The following is a 27,093-nucleotide window of genomic DNA, read 5'->3' as shown; positions in this document are numbered from 1 at the left end:
TTAGTGGTCTAAGCAACAACAACAGTGTTACGTTTTTATTAAAGGCTAATGTTCCACACAATAAGCCTTCCCATCACAGTTTGGAGCTGAACTGGGTCATCATTTTTTCCAACTTGATTGCTAAGGCCATGTTACCTTTAATTTTCAGTTTTCCTGACATGAAGGCCATGGTTGGCTTTAGTTTGCCTAAAAAGAGGGAATAAAATGTTATCAGGAAAATGAAAAGTAATACAAATGTGCACTGGGAACAACACGTCACTAAAAGAATCTACTGATACTCAGATGCTGTAAAAATTTCTCTTCAATATAACTTTTTGATTCATGTCAAGAATGCCAAAGTGCACTGCTCTTTGATTAAATATTCTCCTCCACCTCCCAAGCCTCCAGTTTAGCAAGACCCTTCAGCACATACCTAAAGTTAAGTATGTGCTGAAGTGTTTGCTGAACAGGAATGGACTGATGAATGAGGGCTTAAGGAATATTCCTTTTTTTAAGCCAACAATTCTATGGCGACTTTTTGTGGACTTCATCATGACGACTGATTGACAGTTTTGTATGTGATGAATTCATGATTTTGGCTGTCTCTTTTAAATATCTAAAAGGGTTAATAGTTATTTCAAGGAGTAATAAAATGGAAACAAAGTGTTACAGAATACAACAGCCAAATAAAATTATAAAAAACTGGGAAGAAATGTTCCCTTTCCAAAAATATCTCCAATTCATTCTCACCTATACGATTCCTGTTAGCCCTATTCTAGGCCTGCTAGCGATGCCAGACTGCAGGCTTTGTGGCTTTGTTATAAGACCAAACAAGGACTAGATTAAGATAGCCATTTTACTTGAGCTATGTATTTTGAACTCAAGTCGTCAAGGGTGAGACACAAATGCACTAACTTATTTTGCTACTAAGCTCTATAGTTAAAATTGATCTCAATTATTCAGTGTTAGCAAAAGTTTAGTTTTAGACTACAGAAACTTAATAAAAACTTTTTATTACGGAACCCCAGTTATAAACAAGTGCTGGAGTGTGTGCTTGATACCAGTGCATTTGAACAAAACTAATATTTTGTGCACTCTAGATGCATTATACCCGCACATTGTAAGTATGCAAAATTTTAGAGGTGATTTGTCCTGGAGAGGACCCAGGAGAAAGATCAATGGACCTACTGAGTCCTTTCTCAAACATCTTAAAAGTTGGGAAGAAAAGTGAGAAGGTCTTAACTAGCTGTTAATATTTCAGTGATATGAAGGTAGCACAATGTTTTATACTGTCAGACAGAACAAGTGAAGAGGTGGAGAGAGATCAAGGGAATAATATTCTTTCACTAGAGCCACCAAAAGCCTAAGACTTGTCTGGTTATAAGAACATATAACTGAGAGAAATATCTAATTATCAATTAATCATTTGATTAATTCTGAACATCAATCAACCTGACTCAACTTTGATTTGAAAAAAACAAAAACCCCACAACTTTTGCTATTCACCTGAAAACATTTTCACAAAGTCACTGCTGGAAAGGCTCATAACCACATCTACTTTTACAGGTGGCTCTCCAATTCCTGCACTCCCACCTTTGTTTTTAAGATCAATGTACCAAGTTCCGCTTTCATCACCTACAAACAAGAACAATGGAAATAGTTTACGGCACATCAAATAAAAGGTCTGTGCCTAACTCCTGACCATCTGAGGCAACATTTCTTGATGTCAACTGTGTAATAAGACAGTAATTATGATAATAGTATTATGTTAATTTAAACGGTTTAGTGTTTCATGAAAAGAAAGTTAAGAGGTCTCCTGTCTTCAAGAAGGTGTCAAACAAAATCTAATTTACTTGCCGTATCTTTGGACAAACTTCATTCTTAGAAATATTTCTCTGTGCAAATGTGGAATGTATTTCACTAAAAATGTGTGTGTGAAGATTTAAAAGAAGAAAGTCTTCCTTACCAGACAGTTCAAACAGATAAACACCTTGAGTAGACCTCACAACATCTTCACTGATTGCTCCCTGAATAATTTTAAATGTTTCTGCAACAGGTCCCAAAGGCTTGACAGCAGCAGACTCGACTCCATCAGGGCCTTCAGGCTTGGCTCCATCAGGGCCTTCAGGCTTGGTTGCTTCTAATTTCTTCCCCTCTCTGAACGCTGGAGAAGCACCTAGAAGATGTTTTTTTTCCAGGGAATGAAGTAGGTACTTTTTTACACCGTAGCCCTAGAAAAATCTGTTTAAAAGTACACATACTGCATCTTAAAACATCAACAGCATTCTAGATATTAAGACTGAGGAAATATATTTTATCAACTGCCAAACAAAAGACTTTGCTAATTTAGAATTGAAGTTGAAAAGTGCATTTTTAGTCAGTGTGAATACTAAGAAGAAAGGGGATGAACTGAAGCTTACTCTGTGAAGATCTACACTCCACTGAGAGACGGCATAGTTATATTGGTCCTGCCTCAGAATAGGGATGGGTGGGAATGGGATGGACCATATGAGGGTTTCTCAACCTGTCAGGACCCAAAACTGGGTCACCAGAATGTTTCAAAGAGTCACATGGCAGCTTCTGCCCCATAGGGCGACGGGGCTCACCTCCCTGCTCCAGGCACTGAAACCACTGGGGTCCCAGCAGCACTCAGGTTTTGCCGAGCCATCATGATGACGAAAGCCCAGGTAGACCAAATTTGAGAGAGTGGCAGTGCAACCCCATGAGCCAGCTCACAACTCCACTCTCACAAATTTGGTCCAGTCAAGGGGCAAAGCCAAACCTGAGCAGCACTGCAACCCCAGAAGCTGTAATGCCCAAAAACCGCAGCCAGCCACGCAGCACAGGAGAAGCAGCAGCCACCACTGTGGGTTGAGTTCCAGGTAGGACCCAACCCTCTCAAGGGGCAGGACCCAACCAAAACCATCCCACAATCTCCATTCCCAGACTACTTACTGGGTTGCAACAGGCCATAAACACTTACAAATGGGTTCTGAGCCCAAAAATGATTGAGAACCACTGGGATAGAGGACTTTTCAAGGACTCTGCTAGCTCTACATTTCTATGATTCTATGCTTCATATTTCACCTCCCATACATGCACACAGAAAACCTCCCAGAAAAAATTAAATTAAATCTTAATTCTGACCTCTTCACAATTTATTTACAACAAACTCTTTACACAGTGTAACATTACACTCTAACTAATTTCTATGCTTTCTTTAAAATGGTTATGTATGTATCGAATAAGGTCAATTATTGCAACACATGCAAAATAGTAACATTTTTTGAAAACAATGTGTGTGTTTCAGCTGTCAGTTATTTAGAAGGTTTATAAGATGTAAATTGATCCACTCTCCTACTACACTGATGGTCAGAGTTTTGATATATATATATATATATATTTTTTTTTTAACAATAAGGATTTTATTTGTAATTTACACTGAATATTAGATTGCATAGTGTTTTTAAAAAATATTTTAGAAATCTAATTCTGTATTAGATTAACTGGGTGATAAAATAGCTCTGAATATTCTATGAAGTGATTTTTTGTTGTTGTTTTCTTATGCAAAGTTTGCTTTTTTTAAAAAAGCACATATACAACATTTTAATCATTTTCAGAGGACTCAAGTTACAAAAACAATCAAAGACTAACAAATAATATTGCCTCTGAAAACAGTGGCTTAAATGACTCATCATCGAAGATCTCTCTGGCAGAGCTAGGGGGAAAGGGAAAATAACAAAAACCAAAACCACACACAGTTCTCCTGGGTCCCACTCCAGTGCCTTAATCACAAGACCATCCTGCAGAACAAACAGCGGATAAACATATTTTTATAAACTACATTAGTCATCTGCATGTCTTGCGTTCCTTTACAGAAGTAGATATATAGGAGAAACCTCATTTTACAGACATTATAGACAAGCACATAGATTTGGCCTAATCTTTCTGAGAGGCAATATAACTTAAGTGAGTGAGACTTGGTTCTGCTAGAATAGAGACCTGGGTTCTATTCCCAGCTCTTCCAGAAGTGATCTTTTTAAGCAACTTCTCAGATCCTCAGTTATCTCATCTGTAAAATGAGGAGAAGAGAAATGATACTTGAGGTCTTACTCAATAAAAAGGGCCATGAAGCCCAGAGAGTTAAAACATGAGTCAATAAGAGAGGTCAGACTTTCATCGCCTGAACTCCTAGTCCAGTGCACCTTCCCAAAAATCCAGACCTATGAAGAATGCTTCCCGCTTTTTCTTTTTAAGGCATAATTTTTGCTCCAGAGAAGCTTGAAGGTCCAAACAATGGCAAAACTTTTCCTCCAACCTTAACTAGGGATCAATTGCCAGTGCCTCCAAAAACACACACACAGAATGAGAAATCATTTTTTTCCAAGTAAATTACATGAGATCAAGTTCTTGGGAGGAAATCTATTTCACAACCTTTATATTTCAGCTTTATCATTGGAAATTAGGTTCAGTTAATTAATATGATGTAAGTACTGAATTTCTTACCATGTGCTTCCATTTTCATAGCTAGAGTATCAGGATCTACATCTAGAAAGAAGTCTGGTAGCAATGGGTGACCTAAAAAAAGTGAATAAAGTGAAGGTAAATGATAAAAATAAAAATATATTTTTAATCAGTAGTAAATAGAGTCCAGGCTTCTAAATAGGTATTATACAACTTCTGGGAAGCAAAGGTCAGCAGCAAAGGAAAGCCATGTTCCTAACATTTTGTTTTGACACATATTTTACTTAGGTTTTGGTGTGTTCTAAAGTGGGTGTACAATAGAACTAGAAGTCTTGTGGAGTCACAATGAAAAACCTTCCATTGAAAACAAAAAGCAGAAGGGGTCTGAGGAGGGAGGAGAGAAATCACAGGCTGAGGAATAACACATTGCGCAAGTCAGTGACATGGAAGCATTTTCCTTTGGTTAACTGATATTAGTTGGTAGATGTTTCACAAGTGGAAGCTCTGTAAGACTGGGCCAACTGTTTCTGGGAATGCAGAAGGGTACTATGGGACTGAACATCCACAGGTGTATAGCAGAAGAACAGATTATAAACTTACTTGTAGATTATTTCCGTTCTTAACATCTGTTTTACCTGGTGCAACTGCATATACATCAAAATTCGTAATTCCTTCTTCTCTCAGCAGGTTTTCATCAATAATGAAGTTTCCTGTGTAACTTTTTGGTTTTGTTAAAATGCAATATGCAGCATCTGCAAGGATATCTGTTTTTCTGCATTGTTGTTCCACACCGGCTCCTCCTATCATATCCATAGCAGATGTATGTATGGCTAAAACGTTCAGAGGGAAAAAGAAAATCTGGTGGTCAGCAGATATTTTAATGTTCCCTTCCCTTCTCCTACTGTGCACAGACACGTAAAGCATATTGTTTTCTTTTCATACAAAGAGCATAACTGTAGCATTAATTAAAACAGAATACTGAAAAAACTCATTAAGTTATTACTGATAAAGATATTTACAGAATCACAGAAGAATGAGATGGAAAAGACTTAGACCTTCAAGTCACTAACTTTGCCAATACAGGATTGTTCAGTACAGTATTTTTTCCAGTGTTTTTGTCCAGCCTAGTTTTAAATGTCTTAAATAATGAGACTTCTATCACTTCCCTAGGAACTCTGTACCATATTCTAATACAGCTCACTATTTATTTATAGGCTTTTCTACGACGACCACTATCACAGCACTGAGCACCTCACAAACCTTACTAAATTTAGCTTCACAACTTCTGTGATTTAGACAACTATCACCACCATTTTAAAGATGGAGAACTGAGTCAAGAGAGTTGACTTGACTACTTGCCCAAGGTCTCACAGGAACACTGTGGCAGAACCAGGGATACAATGTAGATCTACTGAGTCTTTGGTTGGGTTATTAATCTATTCCAGTGGTTCTGCTCCTGCTAGTCTTCTGCTTTCTGTTTAAGGGCAGAATATCATAGGTTGGAATGCTTCACAGAGGGACTTGCACTTTGCTCTTCTTACTACTTTTCCCAGTTACCATATATTTATTTCACTCTTTCTTGGTCCTCCGTAACTACCACATTATCATTTCATCTTATAATATTTCTCAGTTCCTCCTTTTGTTCCTCCCATGATTTTGCTTCATGACGTCTTCAAATGACTCTATCTGCTGCTGTTCAAGTCCCTGAATCTTTTCCTCCAGAAGCTCTGGGAGAGAATCTATTATTCTCCTGTAGTTGGGCAGAGATGCATTGAAATTGGGGGATAAAGCTGCATTTAAGCCACCTTTGTACTTGCATTATACAGCTGTACAGGGACTAGCCTGACCACTCCTCTCTCCATGCAAGTTAGAGCAGTCAGAGCTGTTTTAAGTTACATACTGGCTCCAATAATCCTTGGAAAGCCAATAGCAGCAATTGCACAATGCACTGGCCATCCCCCAAATATCCCCCCAATACCAAGTGCTGGGAACAGGTTCACTGTATAGCTCTTACACCAGCTCTATGCTAGCTGGTGAAGTGCTCTGCACGAAGAATCTTCTCAGGGGCCTCTTCCCATTCATTTTAAAGGACTCTTTACATTGGCAGATGAGTGTAGAAGGGTCCTAGTGTAAGCAAGAATTAGGCAGGCCCAGAAAGTAGTTAAGACTCCTATGTGCCATTAGGGAAGTCCTGTGCCTTAAACTCCAGTACTGAATGTACCTACAACATGTATCTTCATCTTTCTTCTTGCAAGACAGAAGATGAAGGATCCAAGGTATATTTATACGTATATGGAGGTACTTATCCCACAGTTTTAGACACTTTGGCTTTACACACAAGCATATGTATTAAACATAACTATTTCCTGCTTAGACTGATCAATTTTTTTTTTGTTCAACCATGACTAAGGACCTGATCCTGCAAAGTTTGTTAACTACCATAGATTTCAATATCTTCAATTATCCAGGCAGTCGTGAAAAGTGACCCCCAACTTCAATCACTGGGAAAATTGGATGTGGGTTGTTCCAGCAACAAATGACACATCTCACTTCCAATCTGAGCTCTCACCTGGAAAACCCTTCTTCCAATAAATACACAAACCTGTTCATCCCTCATGGTAGAAAAGTATAATCTATAGATCTTATGGAGGTCTTTCAGTATCCCTGATCTGTTTTTAATAGTTGAATCCCTCCATATACACCATAAAGAAAAACAGCAAACAGACTTACTGTACATATTAAGTGTTTGTAAGTTATTTGTCTTATGGTTATGTAATAGAGACCTAAACATTACTGAATACCTGTCCACACAGATACTCAATTTTTTCAAAATTTATTTACAAGCAAATTCACTACATGAAAGATACCTAAATATGCCAGCAGTTGTGACCTATGTAAACAATCTCTGTATTATCCAGGTGCACTTATGGCACTGAAAAAAACATTAAACATTTTGCATGTATAATTTAATTCCATATGGTAAAAAGACAGAAGTCATGTTTCCCAAGTTCCAGATGTCAATAAAAATGTTTTAAAATACTATTAGCACTTCTAAATCTGAAAGATTCTACAAAGCTTAAAAAAAAAAAAAAAAAAAAGCTACAGCATCAGAGAAATGCCACCACCCATAGGGTAAAGGATAACTATTAGCAAAACGACAAGATGCCACCCCAATGGCTGAGGGAAAAAACTGTCTAAAGACAGTATGCTGCACCCCTACTCTTCAGAAAAGTTCCATGGGATCTTTACGGTCCCCACAGAGCCGGTAGGACATCAGTCAAATACATTTATTTCTTTTGTTTCAGACAAGCTTAATTTTCTCCACAAGTAGCAGCCCTGAAGTCTACTTAAAACCAAAGTCAAGTGTTAATAAGAAATAATTTGCATCTATTTTAGGAAAGTGATAAGCTACAGGGAACAAAATTAATCAAACAGATTCACATTAAACTTCAGTGGATTCATTAAAAAGATAATGGTTCACAGTATTTTAGATACCTCACAACTGCCTGATTCTTCTACCTTAGGATGAGATCATATGAAATTTGTTATCTTTGCATTTCATGTATTCTGAAGATAAACATTTTGAGACTGCTTTTGTACATTCAAAAGATTTTAAGCTACTATTCTCTTTCTTAATTTAGGATACTGTGATGGTTTTCATGGAGGCAGACACCGATTTACAGATACTTTGAAAGCCATGCCTTATGTTTCTGATGCTCTTAAAGTGAATTAGGGAAGATAGATATTCGCTACTATAAAGCTTAGTTTGCATATAGAATATCTGATTTTACAAGAAGTTTTTAATTACCGTATAAATTACTGTGCAGCATCCCACAGAGGACACTTTATAAATAAAAGAAACTTATTAGAATACGCTGTCATTGCTTGAAGACTGGCTCTTCAGTGCATCAGGTTTTGAAGGCTCCTGTGGTGAGTGAATATAAGCGGCACTCAAAATAGAGAGTGCTTCTAGTGTGTCCAATAATATTTTTAAATACTTAACTTGTGAGACACAAGTGCTTTAACAAAGGTACTCTGATATATGTTCAAATATAATTAAAAGTAGTAACTTTCCATAAAAAATATCAAGTTTGAGCATGTTTAATTAGCCTAATTTAAAAAGTCCTTTAATAATAATAGCCCGAACTGGGAGCTCCTGTTATGTGTGATCACAGAGTTGTTAGTTCTACCACTTTTTTGGAATTACACAGGTTTAGAAGCCGATTTCATAGGAGTCGGAGTATGGTGTGGGGGGACAAAAGAGCAATTTCTTCTACCACCCCACCTCTTAGATTGCTGACTCCATGGCGGGAGATGGTGGACAGGCTCCATAAGGATAAATTGAAATTAGTCTATGAAGTCCAAAATGGAACTTGAAACTCCAATGGTGAAGGTTTTACTGAAGTACTCAGTAATGAAAGTAGAACCAAGGAACACTTAGCAACTTAGCAACAGGTGCAAGCAGGGAGATCAACAACTGAGCCCTAACCCTTATCTACATTAGGAAATTTTATACTGGTTGAATGTGATTCTTAACAAGTTAGCTGACACAATTTGGATCGCAATTCTGTGGTCAGTTTCGACAAGAACATGGTGTGATCAATATTGCGTTTGGTCCCAGAGGATTTTAACTACAACTGGCTCACCATAACTTGCCCTTTTCTACCCTGGTCAGAAAGCTGTGGTTAGCACCATGTCAGCTAACTATTACGAACTGTGTTTAACCAAGAGAGTCTCCTAGTATGGACTAGTGCTAGAAGTGATCTCTCCAGGTCAGGGCTGAAGCATACTGGCAAGGGCAGCATGCAGAAGCTTCATTGTTGCTGTCTGTTGTACCTGTTCTTTGATTCAAACAGAGGACTTCAATCTCAGAGAGTGTTAATTCACCATTTGTTGTAAGTACTATATTCACACACAAAATGTAATTCAGTTTTCTAACTTTGTTTGATAGTTTAACTTATGTTAATAGCAGATCAAAACGTCCACATGGTTTTTGGAGCAAGGGAGGGAGGGAGAGAAAGGGGAGAGAATTGTAGCTACATCTCAGACACAGATTCACAAAGATGCAATAGATATATCACTAAAAAAATAAATCAGATGTTTCTGTTAATCAAAAGCAACAAGTTCCTTTTTTTTTTTAAATTAGAGTGCCATTAGAGTTTTGAAATTTTCTAGTTCCACAGTTGTTTTGAGGGAATTATTTCACACTTTCCTTTGAAGCACATAAGCTGAATAATTTAGGAGTACAGTTATTTTTTAAATGTATTAATGGTGCACAGGTGAAAATTGTATTACTCACCTTATGTGTCCAATATGCTAAAATTCTAAGCATACATATACTCTTCATATTCAAATGAGTATAAACAGCAAATAAAAGCTGTCCTTATAAATCCTTGTCATACTTTTCCTTTTTCAAATCACATCTAGAAGTGGTTATACCTTATATCACCTCCTAAACTAAAAAGACATTTAAGCCATATTGACCTATATGCAAAGGAGGTGTGGGGAGGGAAAGCTTTAGAAAATGGATAAAATACTGACAAGAGTTATGTTCTAGGTTTCAAGCTATTTCCCCGCAACTTTGAATCTGGTTACCTCCATTCAAAGCATTACGAACTGAACACCTAAATAACTAACACATCCAAAAAATCAAAACCTTTAAAATGTAAACTTGACAGGTTTACTCTCCTGCTCAAGGGGGTCATAAGAGATTTCTAGTTAAATTCATCACTTTAGACATAAACAGCAGCTCTAGACAGACTAATGAGAAGAACATAGGTTAAGAAAAATAAATTTGGACCTTCCTATATTCATTTGCTTTAAGTTACTATTGTGCAGATCTGTCTGTTTTTACAGGGTGCAGCCCTTAAGGCTAGCTTTATTATATTCACTGCTTTCCATTATATTCAGCAGTAATGCAAGGAACCTACAGGCCTGTATATTCTAAGATATTAGCTTCAGCAAGTTAGCATAAGGCTTGAGGCCTATGAACTTTGAATAGATAAACTCTGAACAGATAAATGGCCCAAAGAAAAACCCCAAGTACCGGGGAGCTGAAAATAGAGTGTTTAAGAAGAATTTCTAACAATAAGTACATGATCCAACTACAAGAGTGTCATGGCAACGAACTAATGTACATAACAGGTATGTGAGCTACATACGCAGATACCTAAGCCCAAGAGGGCCATGGTAACGGACCGACGTATATGATAATAAGTTGAGATCACTCATATACTAAGCCATAAGAGAACAACACTCCCACATTAGTAAGGTGAGAAAATACAAATAAGGAAAAGGAGAAAATCCCCTACTGAATATGCCTCAAACATAGTGGTGTCACGTATCATATAATAAAAGTTACATCCCAGTCTTGGGGCAGTAGCAGAAAGAGATATAAGCCCTTGGGAGGTGCTAGAATGTATTAATAAACTATTTATAATTATAGAAGAGTTCCTATAGTGTGAGTGTTGTAACTGTGCACATCGGAATTCCCAACTATACAATAATTTGAATAATACTGGGCCAGATCTTGGGACAAGAACCTCTCAACCTTCAAAGTGATAACAGGCGATTCTTAAGTATTCAACATAATCTATAGATCAGACTACAAGGGCTGGTGTAACATCGTGCAGGTGGAAGACAGGGAAAAAATCTAAACTCTGCAAAGGAAAAAACTAAAATAAAGCAGTGTAGCCTATACTTTTGATTCTCAAAATAATCTTACTTGCGTCAATTACTGTTTTCTTCAAAGTAAGAGAGTAAGGCCCCGTCTACATACAGTTTTGTACCAGCATAATTATTTCATTTAGATACATGCTGTTTTTTAAGCCAAAATTGTTATGCCAGTACAACCTCATCTAGTCCCACCCCCCTTGCTCAGGCAAGACCTCCAGACCATCCCTGACAAATGTTTTTCTAACCTATTCTTAAAAACTTCCACAGATAGGGATTCCACAAACTCCCTAAGTATCCTGTTCCAATCCTTAACCATTCTTATAGTTAGAAAGATTTTCCTAACATCCAACCTAAATCTCCCTTGCTACAAACTAAGCCTACCACTACTTGTCCTAACTTCAGTAGATATGGAGAACAACTGATCATAGACCTCTTTATAATGACCTTTTATGAGCCCTTTGAGGACAGGAATAAAATTCAAAACAACTTTGACTAATTGAAGAACTGGTCTGAAATCAACAAGATGAAATTAAATAATGAGCAAAGTATTTCACTTAGGAAGGAAAAAAAAATCAAATGCACAACTACAAAATGGAGAATAACTGACTAAGTGACAATACTGCTGAAAAAGATCTGGGGGTTATACTGAATCACAAATTGAATGAGAGTCAACAATGTGATACAGCTGTGAAAAAGACTAACATTCTGGGGGTGTATTAACAGGAGTGTTGCATGTAAGACATGAGAGGTATTTATCCCGCTCCACTCGGATCCGGTCAGGCCTGAGTGGTAGTACCGTGTCCAGTTTAAGGCACCACACTTTAAGAAAGATGTTAAACTATAGAGAGTCAGGAGGAAAGCAACAAAAGTAAGAGGTTTAGAAAACATGGCCTATAAGGTTGAAAGACCTGGGCACATTTAGTCTAAAGAAGAGAAGACTGAGAGAGATGTGATAAGTATTTAAATATCATAGAATCATAAAAATATAGGGCTGGAAGGGATCTCAAGAAGTCATCAAGTCCAGCCCCCTGTGCTGAGGCAGAACCAAGTAGTCAGGCATTCCAAACACTATCAGAGCTTGCTTCTTGTCAAATATCTTCTCAGAGGCATAGATGTACTGCACATATTAAAGATAACACAACAAATGATAATCCCTTTGTGATGCTGTTCACATCAGAGTCCTGTGCATATTAAAAAGGGAACAGAGTAGATGCACTTAAGAAAAGCAATGGGGAAATGAAACCTTTAAAAAAAATTTTTAAAAGGTGGGTCAGTGAGCCAAACACTACACAGGTTGCTTCAGTCAAATGAAAAGCATAAATAAGCTGCAAGCTACATGAAGCTGCTAGCAAGCAGCCACTCACTTTTCACAGTGCATGTGCTCAGCCATTTGATTAAAGTCAGTGACCTACAAATTGAGAACTACAAAAGTGGTGGATCTACCAAACACCAGTATTTTGTAGGACAAACACTTAATGTAAGCAATGAAAAACAAAAACCAACCAACCAAAACCAGCAAACGAAAAAAAACCTCAGGACAGAGTGCTCATTTTCAAATAACTGCTCAGAACAATCTTAAGAAAGCCTATTCAAAGTGACATACACGAGGCCTACAAGACAGCAAGCTGAGCAGAGAAAAATATTCAACTACTAATATCAAATAGAACATTATAGAATCTTAAAACAAAAGTTACCTGTTTGAGGCCATAAAGCATTGACTGCAACTTCTCCTCTAAATTCTTCTGCCATCCCCAGCACACACATGGACATGCCATATTTAGAAATGGTATAAGCTAAGACAAAGTAAGAATTTTATTTAGTAAGGCAACAACATAATGTCTGTAATGAAATTTTAAGATTCACAGATTTAATTCCTTACTCCCTGTTGTAGTGTAATTATTTATTAAAAAGAAGTTCCTTAGGGTGGAACAATCTGCATAAAGTAAGAGCTAGGAAGAGAATGGGTCTGCATTGACCTTTTTATTAACTAAATGTTTTGAAATATGTATTAACTTCTTTAGGTTGCCACTTATTGTTGTTTCACCTGCACTAAAATGGCCACCACAAAAACTTTTGTCAGGCAAAGAAGATGATTTAGTTTCGTTGTAAGTTTGAAACATTAAGTTTTTACCATTCGTTGGCATAAAAATCACAGAGGTAACAGAATGGTCTGATCAGTTTGTACATGTAGGCCTATAACCTGTTTCTGAGCCCACACGACTAGAAAATTGTATTTCATTATTCTTATAAAAGAATGACAAATCAGGAGGTAGTTTTGTGTGCTTTTCAGATAAGGGAATGATGAAGACAACTATTACAGTCTACCATGGTGTTTCATGGAATTGTGTCAATAGTATTCCTCATATGCGAAAGGACTGACTGGGCCATGGAGATTGAATTACTCTCTCACTCCTGAAATAGTCCCTTCCAAGGTCAGAAATGAGGCGTGTTGCTAAGTGCTCCAGAATCCAGGCCTGTCACTCCTGTACCTTTCATAGTTACTCATTTATTTTAAAAACATTTTAAAAATACATAAATAGAATAACACCTACCACAGTGATTTTTGAACCATATGGGATTCATGTTAATTGGTGGGCTAATGTTAAGGATATGAGCAATGTTACTCTTTCTTAAGTAAGGAAGGCATATTTTAGACCTGAAAATGAAACAAAAATTAGACATGTTAATAGTTGTCAGGTGCTTCTCTTACATACAGATTTTATAATTTTGGCAAAGCCACTATGTTTTAAAGAGGCCAGCATCTTTTCAAATAATTAAGGATCTTCTTTGGTCTCATTTAGTTTGCATCTGCCCTTATATCAATATTCTGCTTAATCGAAACAGAGATAAGATGGAATATCATCTTATCTGAATGAGAAATCTATTCTCCTTCCTAATATTCATACATGCACACTGGGCCAAATTATCCAAAACAACTCAACACCCACAAATGGAGGCACATTTTCAGAAGTGCTCAGCACTCAACAGCTTTAATTGTGATACTTTTAGCTGAATTTTTTGAGACTGTTAAACCCTTTCTCCAACATATTAAGCACAGAATTTTTTCTTCCACCTTAGCCATACATGTCATCCTTTAAGTATTTTTCCTTTCACAAAAACATATTATAGACACTTTGAATACTACACAGAAAATCACATTCTCCATTAAAAAGAAAACTTCATCTATTTTATTCAGTTCAAGAGTCCAAAGACTTTATAGTGTACAAGGCACGTGTCACCATAAATAAGATGCAAACAGTATTTTATAAAAGTAGGTAAATACAATTGCCATCTCTAAGCCTAGTGCTGGGAACAGATATCTGCTGGAAAGTGATATAATTTATGATACTTAGCAGCAAGAACCTGATGTAAGCTTTTAGACCCTAATCCCACAACTGACTACATGCAGTTATGTGCAGTCAATTACAAGCATGCGGCTTTAAACTGTAAGCTCTTTTGGGGTAGAGATTGTCATTTATTGTAAATCTGAACAGTGCTCAACACAATGGGGCCCAAACCTGGTTAAGATCTTTCTAGGTTATGCCACAATAAAGTGTTAAAATAATAAGTAAGTGTAAACAAATTTCCAGTCTACTTTAATAATTATTTCAGAGCTTCCAAAACTCAAATATTCAAACAAAATGTTTAATTTTTATATTATCAGACTTAAATTACTTCTCATCTGAAGAACAACAATGTATATGCTTTCAATTCCACAGATTACAGCCATGACTCTGAAATTTGCTTTTTCTTTTGGTCCAACAAGCCCAAGACCATTGACCTTCCGGACACGTTGTAAGGCAGAGCTGTGCACTTCATTATATAAGTGGGAAGGCTGAGCGAGGATGGTTTCGGTTGAGATGGAGTCAATGCAATTTTCTGACACTGTATAACTCAAATTAATGTATGTTTTAATTTTCTGCAAATGATCCAAGAACATGCTGATAAGAATATTGTATAAAATAGAAAATTAAACCACACACAACCATGCTACCAATCTTAATAAATGCAGCATCCTGCACGTGGAATTTACCACAAATCTCATTAAAGTGACTTCTTTCACACATTTATTAAAAAAACCTGGCTACGTAAGCAGCAAGGAAAGAAGAAAAAAGGGAAAGAAGTATGTGGATTGATTATGCTTTAGGTCTTCTGAACTGAGAGTTACAGTGATAACAACAAAGACCATTCTTTGGGGAAGGGGAGGGGGAGGGAGGGAGAGTGGGGGAGAGAGAGAGAGAGAGAGAGAGAGAAAACCTGGAACACTGGGCCTGGTTAAGATTTGAGGTGTGAATAATAGTAAAGGTAGGCCATGTCATGAATCCAAGTCAGGCCAAGTATTAAAGCAGATGCTTACAAGTTTACTGTCCGATACATGACTTTGGCAAAGGTATTGCTAGTGTTGCTCGAACACTGGCACGCCTAAGAAGCAACAGATACTGGATATGTGTGTGAATACATTCCAAAAGGTTAGCCAAGGTACATCCTGACCAGATAAGAGGCTTTTAACAGCAGAAACACCTGGAACAAGATACCAGGGGAGGTAACAAGCAAATGTCATGAAACACGTAAGGTGGTATGTAACGTCTCAGTCTCTAAATGTCAGAGTACTTCGTCTTAACCCTTTGTGCGGCCAAGGGGATAGCAGAAATTCCCCCTGCTGGCTGAGTTGTTCCTTGCCACGGGGCACTCGTGTGTTAGTGTACCTGTAATCATGGAGCCAGAGTGCTAGTACTGTAAACCTGGCTGAGTGCCTTTCCCACTGAACCGTGCCTGTGATCTTTCTTTCTGGGTAGTACTATCGGGGTCTGCTGAACCAACTATCTGTGCAGAGCTGGGACAGGATATGGAGAGAGCACACAAGCACATCAACTGACAACTGATACATATTTTTCTTTGGGTGTCATTTATCTTTTATATTTTTCAATGCGTAACACAAAACTAAAGTTAATTTCCCCCCTTTAATGCACTGTAGCAATCAAAAAACAGATAGCAGCATCAGCACTCCTTGTCACCACCAAGGAAATGTGGTTGCTATTATTGAGAAAAATAACTACTGTAGTATTGCAGATGAGAAAAGAGTACTTATTCAGAGATCTGCAAAAGACATCCACAGAGTGCTTTTCAATATTTTCTTGAAATGTTTTCCTTCATGTTATTCTAAAGGATGTTTTTCCCTAATAAACTGTGGCATAGCTTAGTAAAGCATTCAAGGACTACTATGTTAGGAAAAAACAAAACACACCTCCCTTATAACTTAAATACATATTTGTCTAGCTCAGAAAAGTGCTTTAGTTGTTTATAATTTGTAAACTATTTTTATGGCAACCCCTCTCTCCTTTCCTCCCACAGTTTTTAATACTATTTTTAAAAGATCAGAATAATTTCAAACAAATATGAGATTCCTTTTCATCAGGTTATGTTCATTACGCCAACAATATGATTTTAAAAACAAATTTATCTTTATAATGTAGCTCTACAAATGTAGCTCTAGGAATAGAATTCAAAAGACCAAAGAGCTCCTTGATCACCTCAAGCATTAATTGAATGAATGAATTCCTCAAAATTTTAGTTTTAACTCTGTACAATTTAAAAAACAAAGATACACTAAGTGTCTAGAATATATAAGATTTCATTTACGTGGATCACCAATTTGGAAATATGAACAAAATATAATAAGGGCCATAAAATTGTGGAGTCAACTCTCAGTGATATTTGATGAAGTAATGAAACGGATATTGTGACGATGGAATGATAGACCTCATTTTCTTTCACTGAAAATGGACTTTCTTCTTAATGCTTCTGCCCGTCAGACAACTTATAGTATTTTTTTCCTTCCCAGGGCTAAAAAGGAGCACTTGTCAGAAGGCAATTTACAAATAAGATATACCCACACACACAAAAAAAGGATACAAAGTGAGTTAACATTTATAATAATTTTATTTACAAGCGAGCAGGCAAATTTTAGCAAAACCCGGGGTCTGACGATCTGAAATTCATTTGCCAAAACTGCATTAACTTAGCTATTTGTTACCTTTATAGACAGCCTGAACACTTTTGTGTCACAAAGTCATCGGTCAGTAACACTCAAGATCAGACATTAAGGACCAGATCCACAAAGGTATTTACTGGGGCTGGCAATTAATCGCAGTTAATGCATGTGATTAACGCAAAACAAATTAACTAGATTAAAAAAATAGTCACGATTAATCGCAGTTTTAAATCACACAAACAATAGAATACCAATTTAAATTTATTATGAATATTTTCAAAGATATTGATTTCAATTACAACACAGAACAAAGTGTAGATTGCTTATTTTATATTATTATTTTTATTATAAATATTTGCACTGTAAAGAAAATAAACGAAATAGTATTTTTCAGTTCACCTCATACAAATCCACACAGCCCTACTTCTTGTTTAGCCAACAGCTAAGACAAACATTTTTGTTTATATTTATGGGAGGTAATGCTGCTTGCTTTTCATTTAAAGTATCACATGGCACTGTTGTAGCTGGCATTGCAAGGTACTTACGTGCCAGTTATGCTAAAAATTCGTATGCCCCTTCATGCTTCGACTTGTAGGCTTTAAAGTTTTACACAGTTTTGGTTTTAAGTGCAGTTATGTTAAAAAAAAATCTGTATTTTTAAGTTGCACTTTTATGATAAAGAGATTGTACGAGGTGAATTGAAAAATATTATTTCTTTTGTTTACCTTTTTACAGTGCAAATATTTGTAATAAAAAAACATAAAATGAGCTCTGTACACTGTGTTCTGTGTTGTAATTGACATCAATATATTTGAAAAAATAGAAAAACAACATGCAAAAATATTCATAATAAATTTAAATTGGTATTCTATTATTGTTCAACAGTGCGATTAAAACGGCGATACATTGCAACTTTTTTTTAAATCACTTGACAGACCCAGTATTTATGCTCCTTATTTCCATTGTTTTAATGGAAGTTAGAAGCCTAAATATCTTCATAGATCTGGGCCCTAGATCTTACTGCAAATCTAGGAGAAAACCTTTTCAATGACACATGGCACATCCTTTAGTCTTTCAACCCATAATAGAGTTGCAAGAGTTAATCTTCAACCATTCATTCAGAATCTCCCAATTATTCATTCAAGTATACGTATGCGCACGCGCACACACACACCTTATACCTTAAACTTCCACCTTAAAGTAAAAAGTCAGCATAATAAGATAACTACAGAAGTTATTGGGCGAAGTGATATTATCAAGTAGGTAGAAAATTAAATCTACAGATGTATTCAAACAATTTAGTTTCCTCCCCATACAGTACTTACGCAAGGTAGGTTCCTCTTGTGTTAGCACTCATCATAAGATCCACTTTCTTTGTAGGAGTTTCCAAAGTGCCAGTCAAGGAGATAGCACTCGCATTGTTCACCAAAATGTCTATTCCTGATTTTAAAATAATTCATTTTGTGTTAATATTTCAAACTCCACCATTTAAAACAAAAAGCAGGGGAAAAACAAAAAGTGTACCATTCAAGTTTATTCAATTTTTTAAAGCAAACCTTTTGACTATTTTAACTGAAAATTTAGATTTTTCATTAACACACAGAACACCATCCATGATCACTCAATCATACCTCCAAATTTCTGTACAGCTTTCTCCACTGCGTCAACAATTTGCTGTTCTTCCCTCACATTAACGATGCATGGTAAAGCCTTTCCTCCAGCCGCTTCAACTGTACAGTGAAAAAAAAAAAGACATTTCATTTTGAACTTGCTCTCACACTGAGCAACCAATACTGGATAAAACATTCTCTGTGAGTTAGTAATAATTACCAAACACACTTCAAAAACATATGATACAATCTTTACAGATACTAAGCATCATCAACTTCCACTGGGTGCAATGGGAGGCAAAGCTGCTCAGTACCTCAAAGGATTGAGAGTTAACTGTGGCAAACCAGAAAATTTAAGAGCTGTAAAGGATTACAGGTCTGCACAGTGGCATTAGGAGTCAATACACACAGAAACATTCATTCTTAAGAGAAGACTAACTTTCCTATATAGCAACATCTCCTACTGTTTGACCGAAAAAGGTAAAGAGGAATCTGCAACCATGCATTCCTCAGTGAAACTTCCTTGGAGAAAAGGAGAATACTTCAAGTTGTTAGGAAAAAGATAAAAAGTTAAAGTATGGTCTGTTCTTCAATCACTATAAATTTAAAGTGCTCCAAATGTACTTAAAAAAAGTTTTAAAATAACCTGCTTAAATTGATTGATAAGGGGCCAGTCACAGGTCCAGGAGTAAATATCACTCATGCTCAGCTGCATCCCAGATAATTTGTGGGAATAGAGGGAGGAATTCTATACTTCGGAGGCAGGAAAGATGAGAAGAAAGTGTTGCTCTAGCAAGTCCATTTATTTATTTATTTATAATGATGAACAAAACAGATGAGAGGTGGTTGATAACCCTACCAAACCTAAGTGAATTTTCATGGATTCTGAACCAGAAACTATCCTCCTGACAAATTTTGAAGACCTGCTGAAAACCACAGAAGCTCTTTAAAAATTGTCTGGGGAAAATTTTATATTGAAAAATGCTAAGCAACCTAAATATAAGGATTGCTGCTGCTCCCTCTACAATACTGCCATCCCTGCCTCCCCCAAATAAATAATGGAGACTACAGCATATCACTATTGAAGAATATACAGGAATAATTAATCTCATGCTCTTACTTTTGTGAAAATGCTTGAAAGAAGTAACCAAATTAAATATACTATTTTAGGGCTAGATCCTACAAATGTATGTGCATAGACATAGAGGTGGGGAGTCTGTTCTAATGCTGTAAATTTATACACATTATTTTGACAACAAATAGTAGCTTGGCATAAAGTAAGCAAACAAATGTAGCAGCGCTACCTCTTTAAAATAATACTTTGTGCATGTCTGTTAGGTGAGGCACATGTTAAATTAACAGTTCAATGGATATTTTTAATTATAAAAAATGTATAATTACAGAAACTCAAGTCATATCTAACCAACTATTGTTTCATTACAACAATCAAATTCTAAGAAGATTTTTTTTTAATTGGAATAGCACATCATTCTTTATTCTTTGAATACTATTTAATAAACGCTGAAAAGAAACTTTTAAATACTGAAAAGTTGTACCAACACTATTCTGTCCATTTACATATCTATCTTTATACACATGCACACAACACTTCATACAGACACACAGTCTCCAACTCCGTAGAATCTTCACGCCTCACAAATATTAATACATTTACCTTGTCAACACCCCTGTGAGAGAGAGGAAGTGTTATCCCTAGTTTTTATATGATAAGTGATTTGCCCAAGATCACATAGAGGGTCTGTAGCAGAGCCTGGAAATGAACTTGGGTCTCTAGAGTCCAGTCAAGCACCTTAATAAGACAGTTCTTCCTCTTTAAAACTTACTCTCTTCTGCAGCAGTGTAGATTGTTCCTGGGAGAGTGCGATGAGGCTCGCCTGTCTTAGCAGCTATCACAATGTTTGCACCATCCTTTGCAGCCTTCAAAGCAATTGCTTTGCCAATGCCACGGCTTGCACCCGTAATGAAGAGAGTACATCCTGCTAATTTCCTAGAAACCAGGGGGGAGGGAGACAAAGGTTCACTTATTCCAGTGTGAAAACAGAAAATCAAGTGACTTCTAAATTGTTTGTAAGGGCAAAAATAATTGCAATTACGGCTAAAACTCATGACTGTTTCTTATATAGAAGTATTAATGTAGGTATACCAGAAACTTATTAAGATGCAGTACAACATTATATGATGAAGTCACTGCAAGTGGATAACAATGTTTATGGACAGTAGGGCCAAATAGACCACTTGGGTCACCCAAATAGAACCACACTGTTTTGCAAGAGTCCTCAATACACCATTTAAAAATAGCTTTTATAAGTGCTGTAGTCTGATAATAGAGTAAGAGTGCAGTGTCTGAAATGAAATCCCAACAATATCTCAGACTTCCTCTGTGTAGCATAATCCTCTTACACAGCTTGCACAGTGTGTTATAAATTACTGTATTCTAAACACAAAAAAGCAGTGTTCTAACTTAAACATGATCTGATATTTCACTCCATAAGCACAACACTAGCATACTGTTCTAGGGGCTGCAAGGAGGTGGAGCCAAAAAAAGTGGACTAATTTTCAGAGTTGGTGAGATCCTATTGATGTCAAATTTAAAAATTATGACCTTTATACTCTCCCTGTACCTTGATTTAAACTAACTTCAAAATTAGTGCAATAAAACTAGCTTATCTTTGTAAAGATATTACAGCCTTAGGTCAAAAGTTGGTATATAAGCACAAAGTATTACTGAATTTTTAAAAAGCAGAAAAGAATTGAAGCTATTTTTAAAAGTATTTGAGGATACTTTCTCTTAAGTGATAGGTTTTCCAAATAAAGGGAAGTGTATTTTGTTGTTCTGCATAAAATCTGTAACTGTCAATTATTTTCCATTATTTAGTGAAAAACCAAAAGTCTAAATTTTTAAGTGTGTACAAATCCAATTTGCGTACGTTATGTACGTGCGCATGCATGCACAGAGTGCTATGCACATGTACTTCAGCATACATACTGTTTAAAATCTAGGCCAGTCTTTATTCATAACTTTTCTCTGGGTCTCAGCTAGCTGCCTGCAAACTCTGAGCGTGCTCCTATCCCTAACGCACACAAAAAGAGAAAATTCTCTGCCCTTGAAAGGGCAAGACTAGGACCCAGTGGCCTGTTCCAGCAACAGGATCCACTAGCACAAATCCATATGACCCACAGAGTTCCAATGAAGTCAATGGAGCCCTGCAATGTTCTAGTCTAGCAGATTCATTGCAGGATAGAGCTTAATTGGTGAAAATGTGGCTATAAGATCAAGAGAACAGAAATAAAGCTCAAAAGTTACTTGACTATATTCTAATCTCAGTTACACTGTAAAAACTCGTAGTTCACAGTTCATCTGAGTTCCAGAGTTACTACTTCAGCGTAGCTAACTCGGGCCAGAATCTGGCCAATTGCTTTTATACAGTGTTGACTTCAGGTCAAGAGAGAGAATGACTTATTTGTAGGGAGCAAATCAGGGTATTTCCCCCAAAAAATTGTTCTTTAACTCTAAATGTTCAACAGCCAGAGAATGTATTTAATTCATGTAAGTTCTACATTGTGAGAGTTGTATGCCTTCCCTTCCCGTCTTAGAACTCTCTCCTTCTCCGTCACAGACACTGAACTTTCTCATCTGCTTGCCTCTTCTAATCCTTCCAGTTGCCCCAGTGACCCCATCTCATCCCATGCCCTCCTTTAGTCTTCTCTTTACCCTCACTCTCTCGTTCCGCCCCTCCACCCCCCAATGTAGGCATGCTTTAGTCTCTGCCATCTAAAAAAAACCACCACCAAAACTTCACCCATTTGCCTCTTCAACTACCACCCCACCTCCCTTACACCACTAAGCTCATTGGATGTACTATCTACCACTGCCTTCTTAAGTTTCTCTCCTCCAGTTCTATACGAGACCTTCTCCATCCCAACTTCTAGACCCTGCACTCCACTGAAAAAGCTCTCACCAAAAGTCTCTTATGACCTCTTTTTGGCCAAAGCACAAAACAAGTATTTCATCCTTATCCTCCGCAGACTGTCAGCCACCTTCAACGCTGTCGATATCCTCTTGACACCCTGCCCTCCTCCTTGGCTTTTATGATTCACTTCCAGTGGCGTACCATGGGTTTCCAGCGCCTGAGCGCCAATACTTACATTTGTGCCCCCCCTTCAGTGGCAGCACCCCACAGCAGGGGGGTGTCTGCGGGCCAGTTTCCTGCTCTCCCCACTCCCCCCCGCTGTGGAGGCAGCAGAAGTGGGAAAGAGGGCCGCAGACACCCCCCCCCGCCGCAGGGTGCTGCTGCCGACTGCGGGTGGGGGGGAAGGTAAATGTAAGTATGAGGGGGCCGCCTGGCAGTAGGGGTGGGGGGAGGCCTGACAGGCTCTGCCCCAGCGCCCCACCTTTGGCTGCCTGGCCCCTGCATGGCCAGGATCCCCGCGGCTCCTTCCTTGCACCCAGCACAGGGGCCAGGAGGACACTTGCTCCCCCCACAGCGGGAGCCCTCAGCCGCTGGCAGGCCTAAGCTGTGATCAGTGCGCCGGCCAGGAATACTAAAGCCCAGCGGCCCCTGGCCTGCAACAGTGGGAGGTGGCTCTTCCGAAGGCCCAGCCAGCGTCCCCCCGCCCCAGGCCGGAGTCCAGGGGCATGGCCCTGCCCGCCTCTCTCAGTACGCCACTGTTCACTTCTCCCCTGGTTCTTCTCTTAACTACATCTCTAATTGTTCCTTTGGCATGTCGTTCAGGGATCTTCCTCATCCGTCCTCCAATGTTCTGTGGTGATTCCACAGCACTCTGTTCTTGGTCCCCATCTCTTCTCCCTGTACATGCCTCTGGATAATCTGATCCGCAAACACAAATTCAGCTATCACCTCTATGCTGATGACTCACAGCTGTCTCTGGATTTGTCTTCTACTGTCCAAGCTAGGATTTCAGCTTGTGTCTTTGATAGGTCTTTGTGGATTTCCAGCCATTAGTTTAAGTTCAACATGGCCAAAACAGAGCTCTTAATCTCTTCTCGCCCCAAACCATTCCCCCTCTCTTCTTTCTCAATCACTGTAGACAACCCCTCCATCCTGCTTGTCATTAAGGCCCGGAACCTGGGTTCAACTTCAACTCAGCCCTCTCTCTAGGTTCTCATATTCAGGCTATGTCTAAATCTTGCCAATTCTTTCTACACAACATTGCTAAGATAGCTGAATTGAAATGGCTCTATGCAGCGTAGACTCTCTTCCAGACCCACATCATCTCATGCCTCGAGGAGACCATCCTCTTCTTGGCTTTGACAAATGTAATCTTGTCCCATTCTTATCCATTGAAAACACTGCTGCAAAGATCATCTTCCTAGATCCTCACTTTGATCATGTTGCCACTTTCTTTGCACCCCATTACTAACACGGTGTCAAATAAAAGCTACTTGCTTTCACTTTCAAGACCCTTCACAACCTATCCGACTTTACTCATCATCCCTCATGTATTATTGAGGTGTCAATGCCCATCCAGTGATGCCAATTTTCATCATCCACTTAAATTTTCCAGCATGCTTTCTCCCTTGCTGTTCCTCACATGTGGTAAAGGCTCCATGTTAACAACCACAAAGCCATGCTAATGTCTTCTTCAAATCCCTCCTTAAAGATCTCCTTGCTGTGCTGGCTACAAAAAGAACTAGACAACAGTTGGGCAGCTGGTATGTTGAGACCAGAGCTACGCAAATAAGCAATTTTTCCATCTTGGTGGTCAAACTGGGTGAGAGGGGAGAAATAAAAAAAAAACCTCATTTTGGATCAACCTGAAACCACAATATTTCAGTTTTCTCAATGAAAAAAATGAAAAAAGTTTTATTTCAGCCCAAATAAAACGTTTAATTCAACCCAAAATCAAGATATTTTGATTTGGAGCATTCGAGGAGGAGAGGGTGATACCTCCTTCGTTAACCCAATAGCCCACTGGTTAGAGCATCCACACAGGATGTGGGAGAAAAAGTCTCAAATCCCCACTCCGGAGCAGGGACTTTAATACCCTAACCACCAAGCTATAAGGGGATTTAGGAATGGGTCTCCCTCAGTCTATGCTTTTAGAAGTTGTTGTACTGTCTGCTCTGAAAAGATTGTTTCTTGGTACTATGGGGTTCCATTTTTGTTCCTTAATCATTTCCACATCAGACATATGCTGTTTCCAAGTAAAAAGATATTGACTAGCTGCCTGCTCTTCAAAACTCATGTTGAGTGCTGAGAATCAAGCTAAGTTCTTTCGTTTTCTTGTATCACCAGGCCAAATCAATGACATCTTTACTCTTTGTCTAAGTGTACTAACTGAAATGTACTAATCCAACATTGCTGGTAATACAAATGAACAGATTCCAAACTCACTTTCTCTTGGCTCTGCAGAACCAGCACAGCCAACAAAAGGAAAAAGCAGTAGTTGTCCCTAAATTCAGAAAATATACACGCATGAAGTTGATCCACTTTTCAGAGTAGAGCTACACTAAGTAATTTGGATCAATCATTTTCATCACAAAATCTTCTAGTCTTAAATATATTGGTCAGCAAGTCATAACATTTACTAGAGAGCTGTGGCTCTCTCATTGCCCATATCTCTGCATTCATTTCCTCCTACACATGTTCTCATGCCCTCTACCCTGCTAAAACTTCTCTCCTGGCAGCTCCCTTTGACCCCATCTACTCTGCAGTTACAAAGTCCCAGTTACCACATGGATGTGCTGAGTCATGTGGATGTTATTACACGTTTTGTTTTTTGTTTTGTAATTTGGTTTGGTCTACACAAGCAGAACCAACCTATCAAGGGAAAAATGATATTCTGATGATCCTTTTAGGTCTGTAACATAGAAAATATAGGATACATTTTTATTATATAAAGGTTATAGGTGGGGCTGGGTAGCACTGCCTATTATTAAGGATCTGTCACACATCCCATTATAAGATTTTGTTTTTGGTTGCTTACAACTTTGCCAAACTTTCTTTGGTTAAAAAATTTCCATGCTAGCCTCAGGCTGTTTTTTGGAAAATTTCAGACAAAATGGTTTACCTGTTTCTGAAAACAAGTCTACAGAAAAGCACAATGTTTTGCTCATGTTACAATTCTGGCAACCTTTTCTTTGAAGAGCTCTCTATCTCCCAGGCTTTGGAGCATGGCCTTGAAAACTGGTGGGGGCAAGGGGAGCTTCACTATCAGCATATGATCAAACGCCTCTTTTCTGTTTCAACAAGCCTTTTGGGGGGTTATCCAGTCACTAAGACACTTAGTTGTATATTATACTTCTTTCTCCTTCCCTGCATCTTTCATGTCTCTTTAGATTGCATTCATTATGAATCAGATTTATTACAGTAGTGCCTAGGACTGAACAAGAATGGGGTCCTGCTATTCTGGGAGGGAAGGGGAGTCAATGCTTAAAGCGGAGAAGAGCAAATCAAAAAGGGTTTTAAAAAAAAAAAAAACCCCTGAAAATGGGGCCAGGTCACTGGGGGAGCTTTACACACCCATCTTACCAAAGCTGCTGTTCCCATATTACGATGGACCCGCTCCCCCCGCACATACACTTTTTTCAGACCACTTTAAGCACCATGAGGGTGGGGGCCTAGGACAGGTGCGGGGGGGGGGGTTGGGGGAAGAGACAGACAAGTATAAGGAGGCATGGATGGGCGTAGGACAGAGAGACGGGAACGGGCACAGACTGACAGACAGCGGGGAGGCACGGCCGAGAGACAGGAAAGGGCACGGGCAGGCAAGCAGGTGGGAAGGGTGCAAGTAGCTGGCGGGGCTTGGAGGCAGGAGAGGCCCAGGCGTGTGCAAGCGGGACGCAGGCTGGAGCGGGTCGCGCAGGCAGGCCGGCGGGGGACCCGGGCAGGCAGGGTGGGGGCCGCAGATGGTCAGGCAGAGAAGGGGGGTGCAGGAGTGGCAGAGCTGTGGGGAGCGGGGTGCACGGGCGGACACACGGCGGACAGAGGGGTCCCGCTTACCCGGTGTTGGGCAGCATGGCCAAGAGCCCCGTGCGCCGGGAGGAGGCCGAGCCCCCCGGACGGAGAGAGGAACGGCTGCGGGGCGGTGGACGGGCGGTGCAAACGGAGCCCCGAGGGCGGCGCGCGGCGTGTCTCTCGCGGGTTCGGGCCTGGCGGCGCGCCGGGTTCTAACGGCCAAGTGGAACTAGGGGAAAGGGCACAATGGGGCCCGACCGACGCGTCGTCACTGCGGGCCCCGCCCCTGTCAGCGCCGTTCCTCCCCCGCCCCGCCCCGCCCCGCCCCCTTCCTGGTGACCTAGCCCCGCCCCCATAGCAACCAGTGTCCGAGGGAGTGACCTCGCAGCAACGTAGCTTCTCCGGACTCCCATCCTGTGATGGGCGGAGCCGA

At 39.0% G+C, this 27,093-nt stretch overlaps 1 protein-coding gene across 1 annotated transcript; it reads right to left on the bottom strand.

The window, feature by feature from the left end:
• HSDL2 (hydroxysteroid dehydrogenase like 2) lies at window positions 1-26,867 on the bottom strand. Its single transcript, XM_067553228.1, has 11 exons — window positions 26,706-26,867; window positions 20,565-20,728; window positions 18,742-18,840; window positions 18,436-18,550; window positions 13,671-13,774; window positions 12,813-12,911; window positions 5,079-5,273; window positions 4,486-4,557; window positions 1,946-2,155; window positions 1,486-1,614; window positions 1-186 (listed from the first exon to the last, which is right to left on the bottom strand). Exons 1-11 carry the CDS (start codon window positions 26,720-26,722, stop codon window positions 74-76), a joined length of 1,317 nt encoding a protein of 438 aa, XP_067409329.1. The 5' UTR covers window positions 26,723-26,867; the 3' UTR covers window positions 1-73.
• Window positions 26,868-27,093: the final 226 nt, after the last annotated feature.

The sequence above is a fragment of the Emydura macquarii genome, unplaced genomic scaffold, assembly GCF_026122565.2.
Source record: "Emydura macquarii macquarii isolate MOO-44397 ecotype Brisbane River unplaced genomic scaffold, CSIRO-AGI_Emac_v2 contig_1451, whole genome shotgun sequence".
Lineage (NCBI taxonomy): Eukaryota > Metazoa > Chordata > Testudines > Chelidae > Emydura > Emydura macquarii.
Note: the sequence above shows the minus strand (reverse complement) of the source record. Positions and strands in the feature narration are given on the sequence as shown.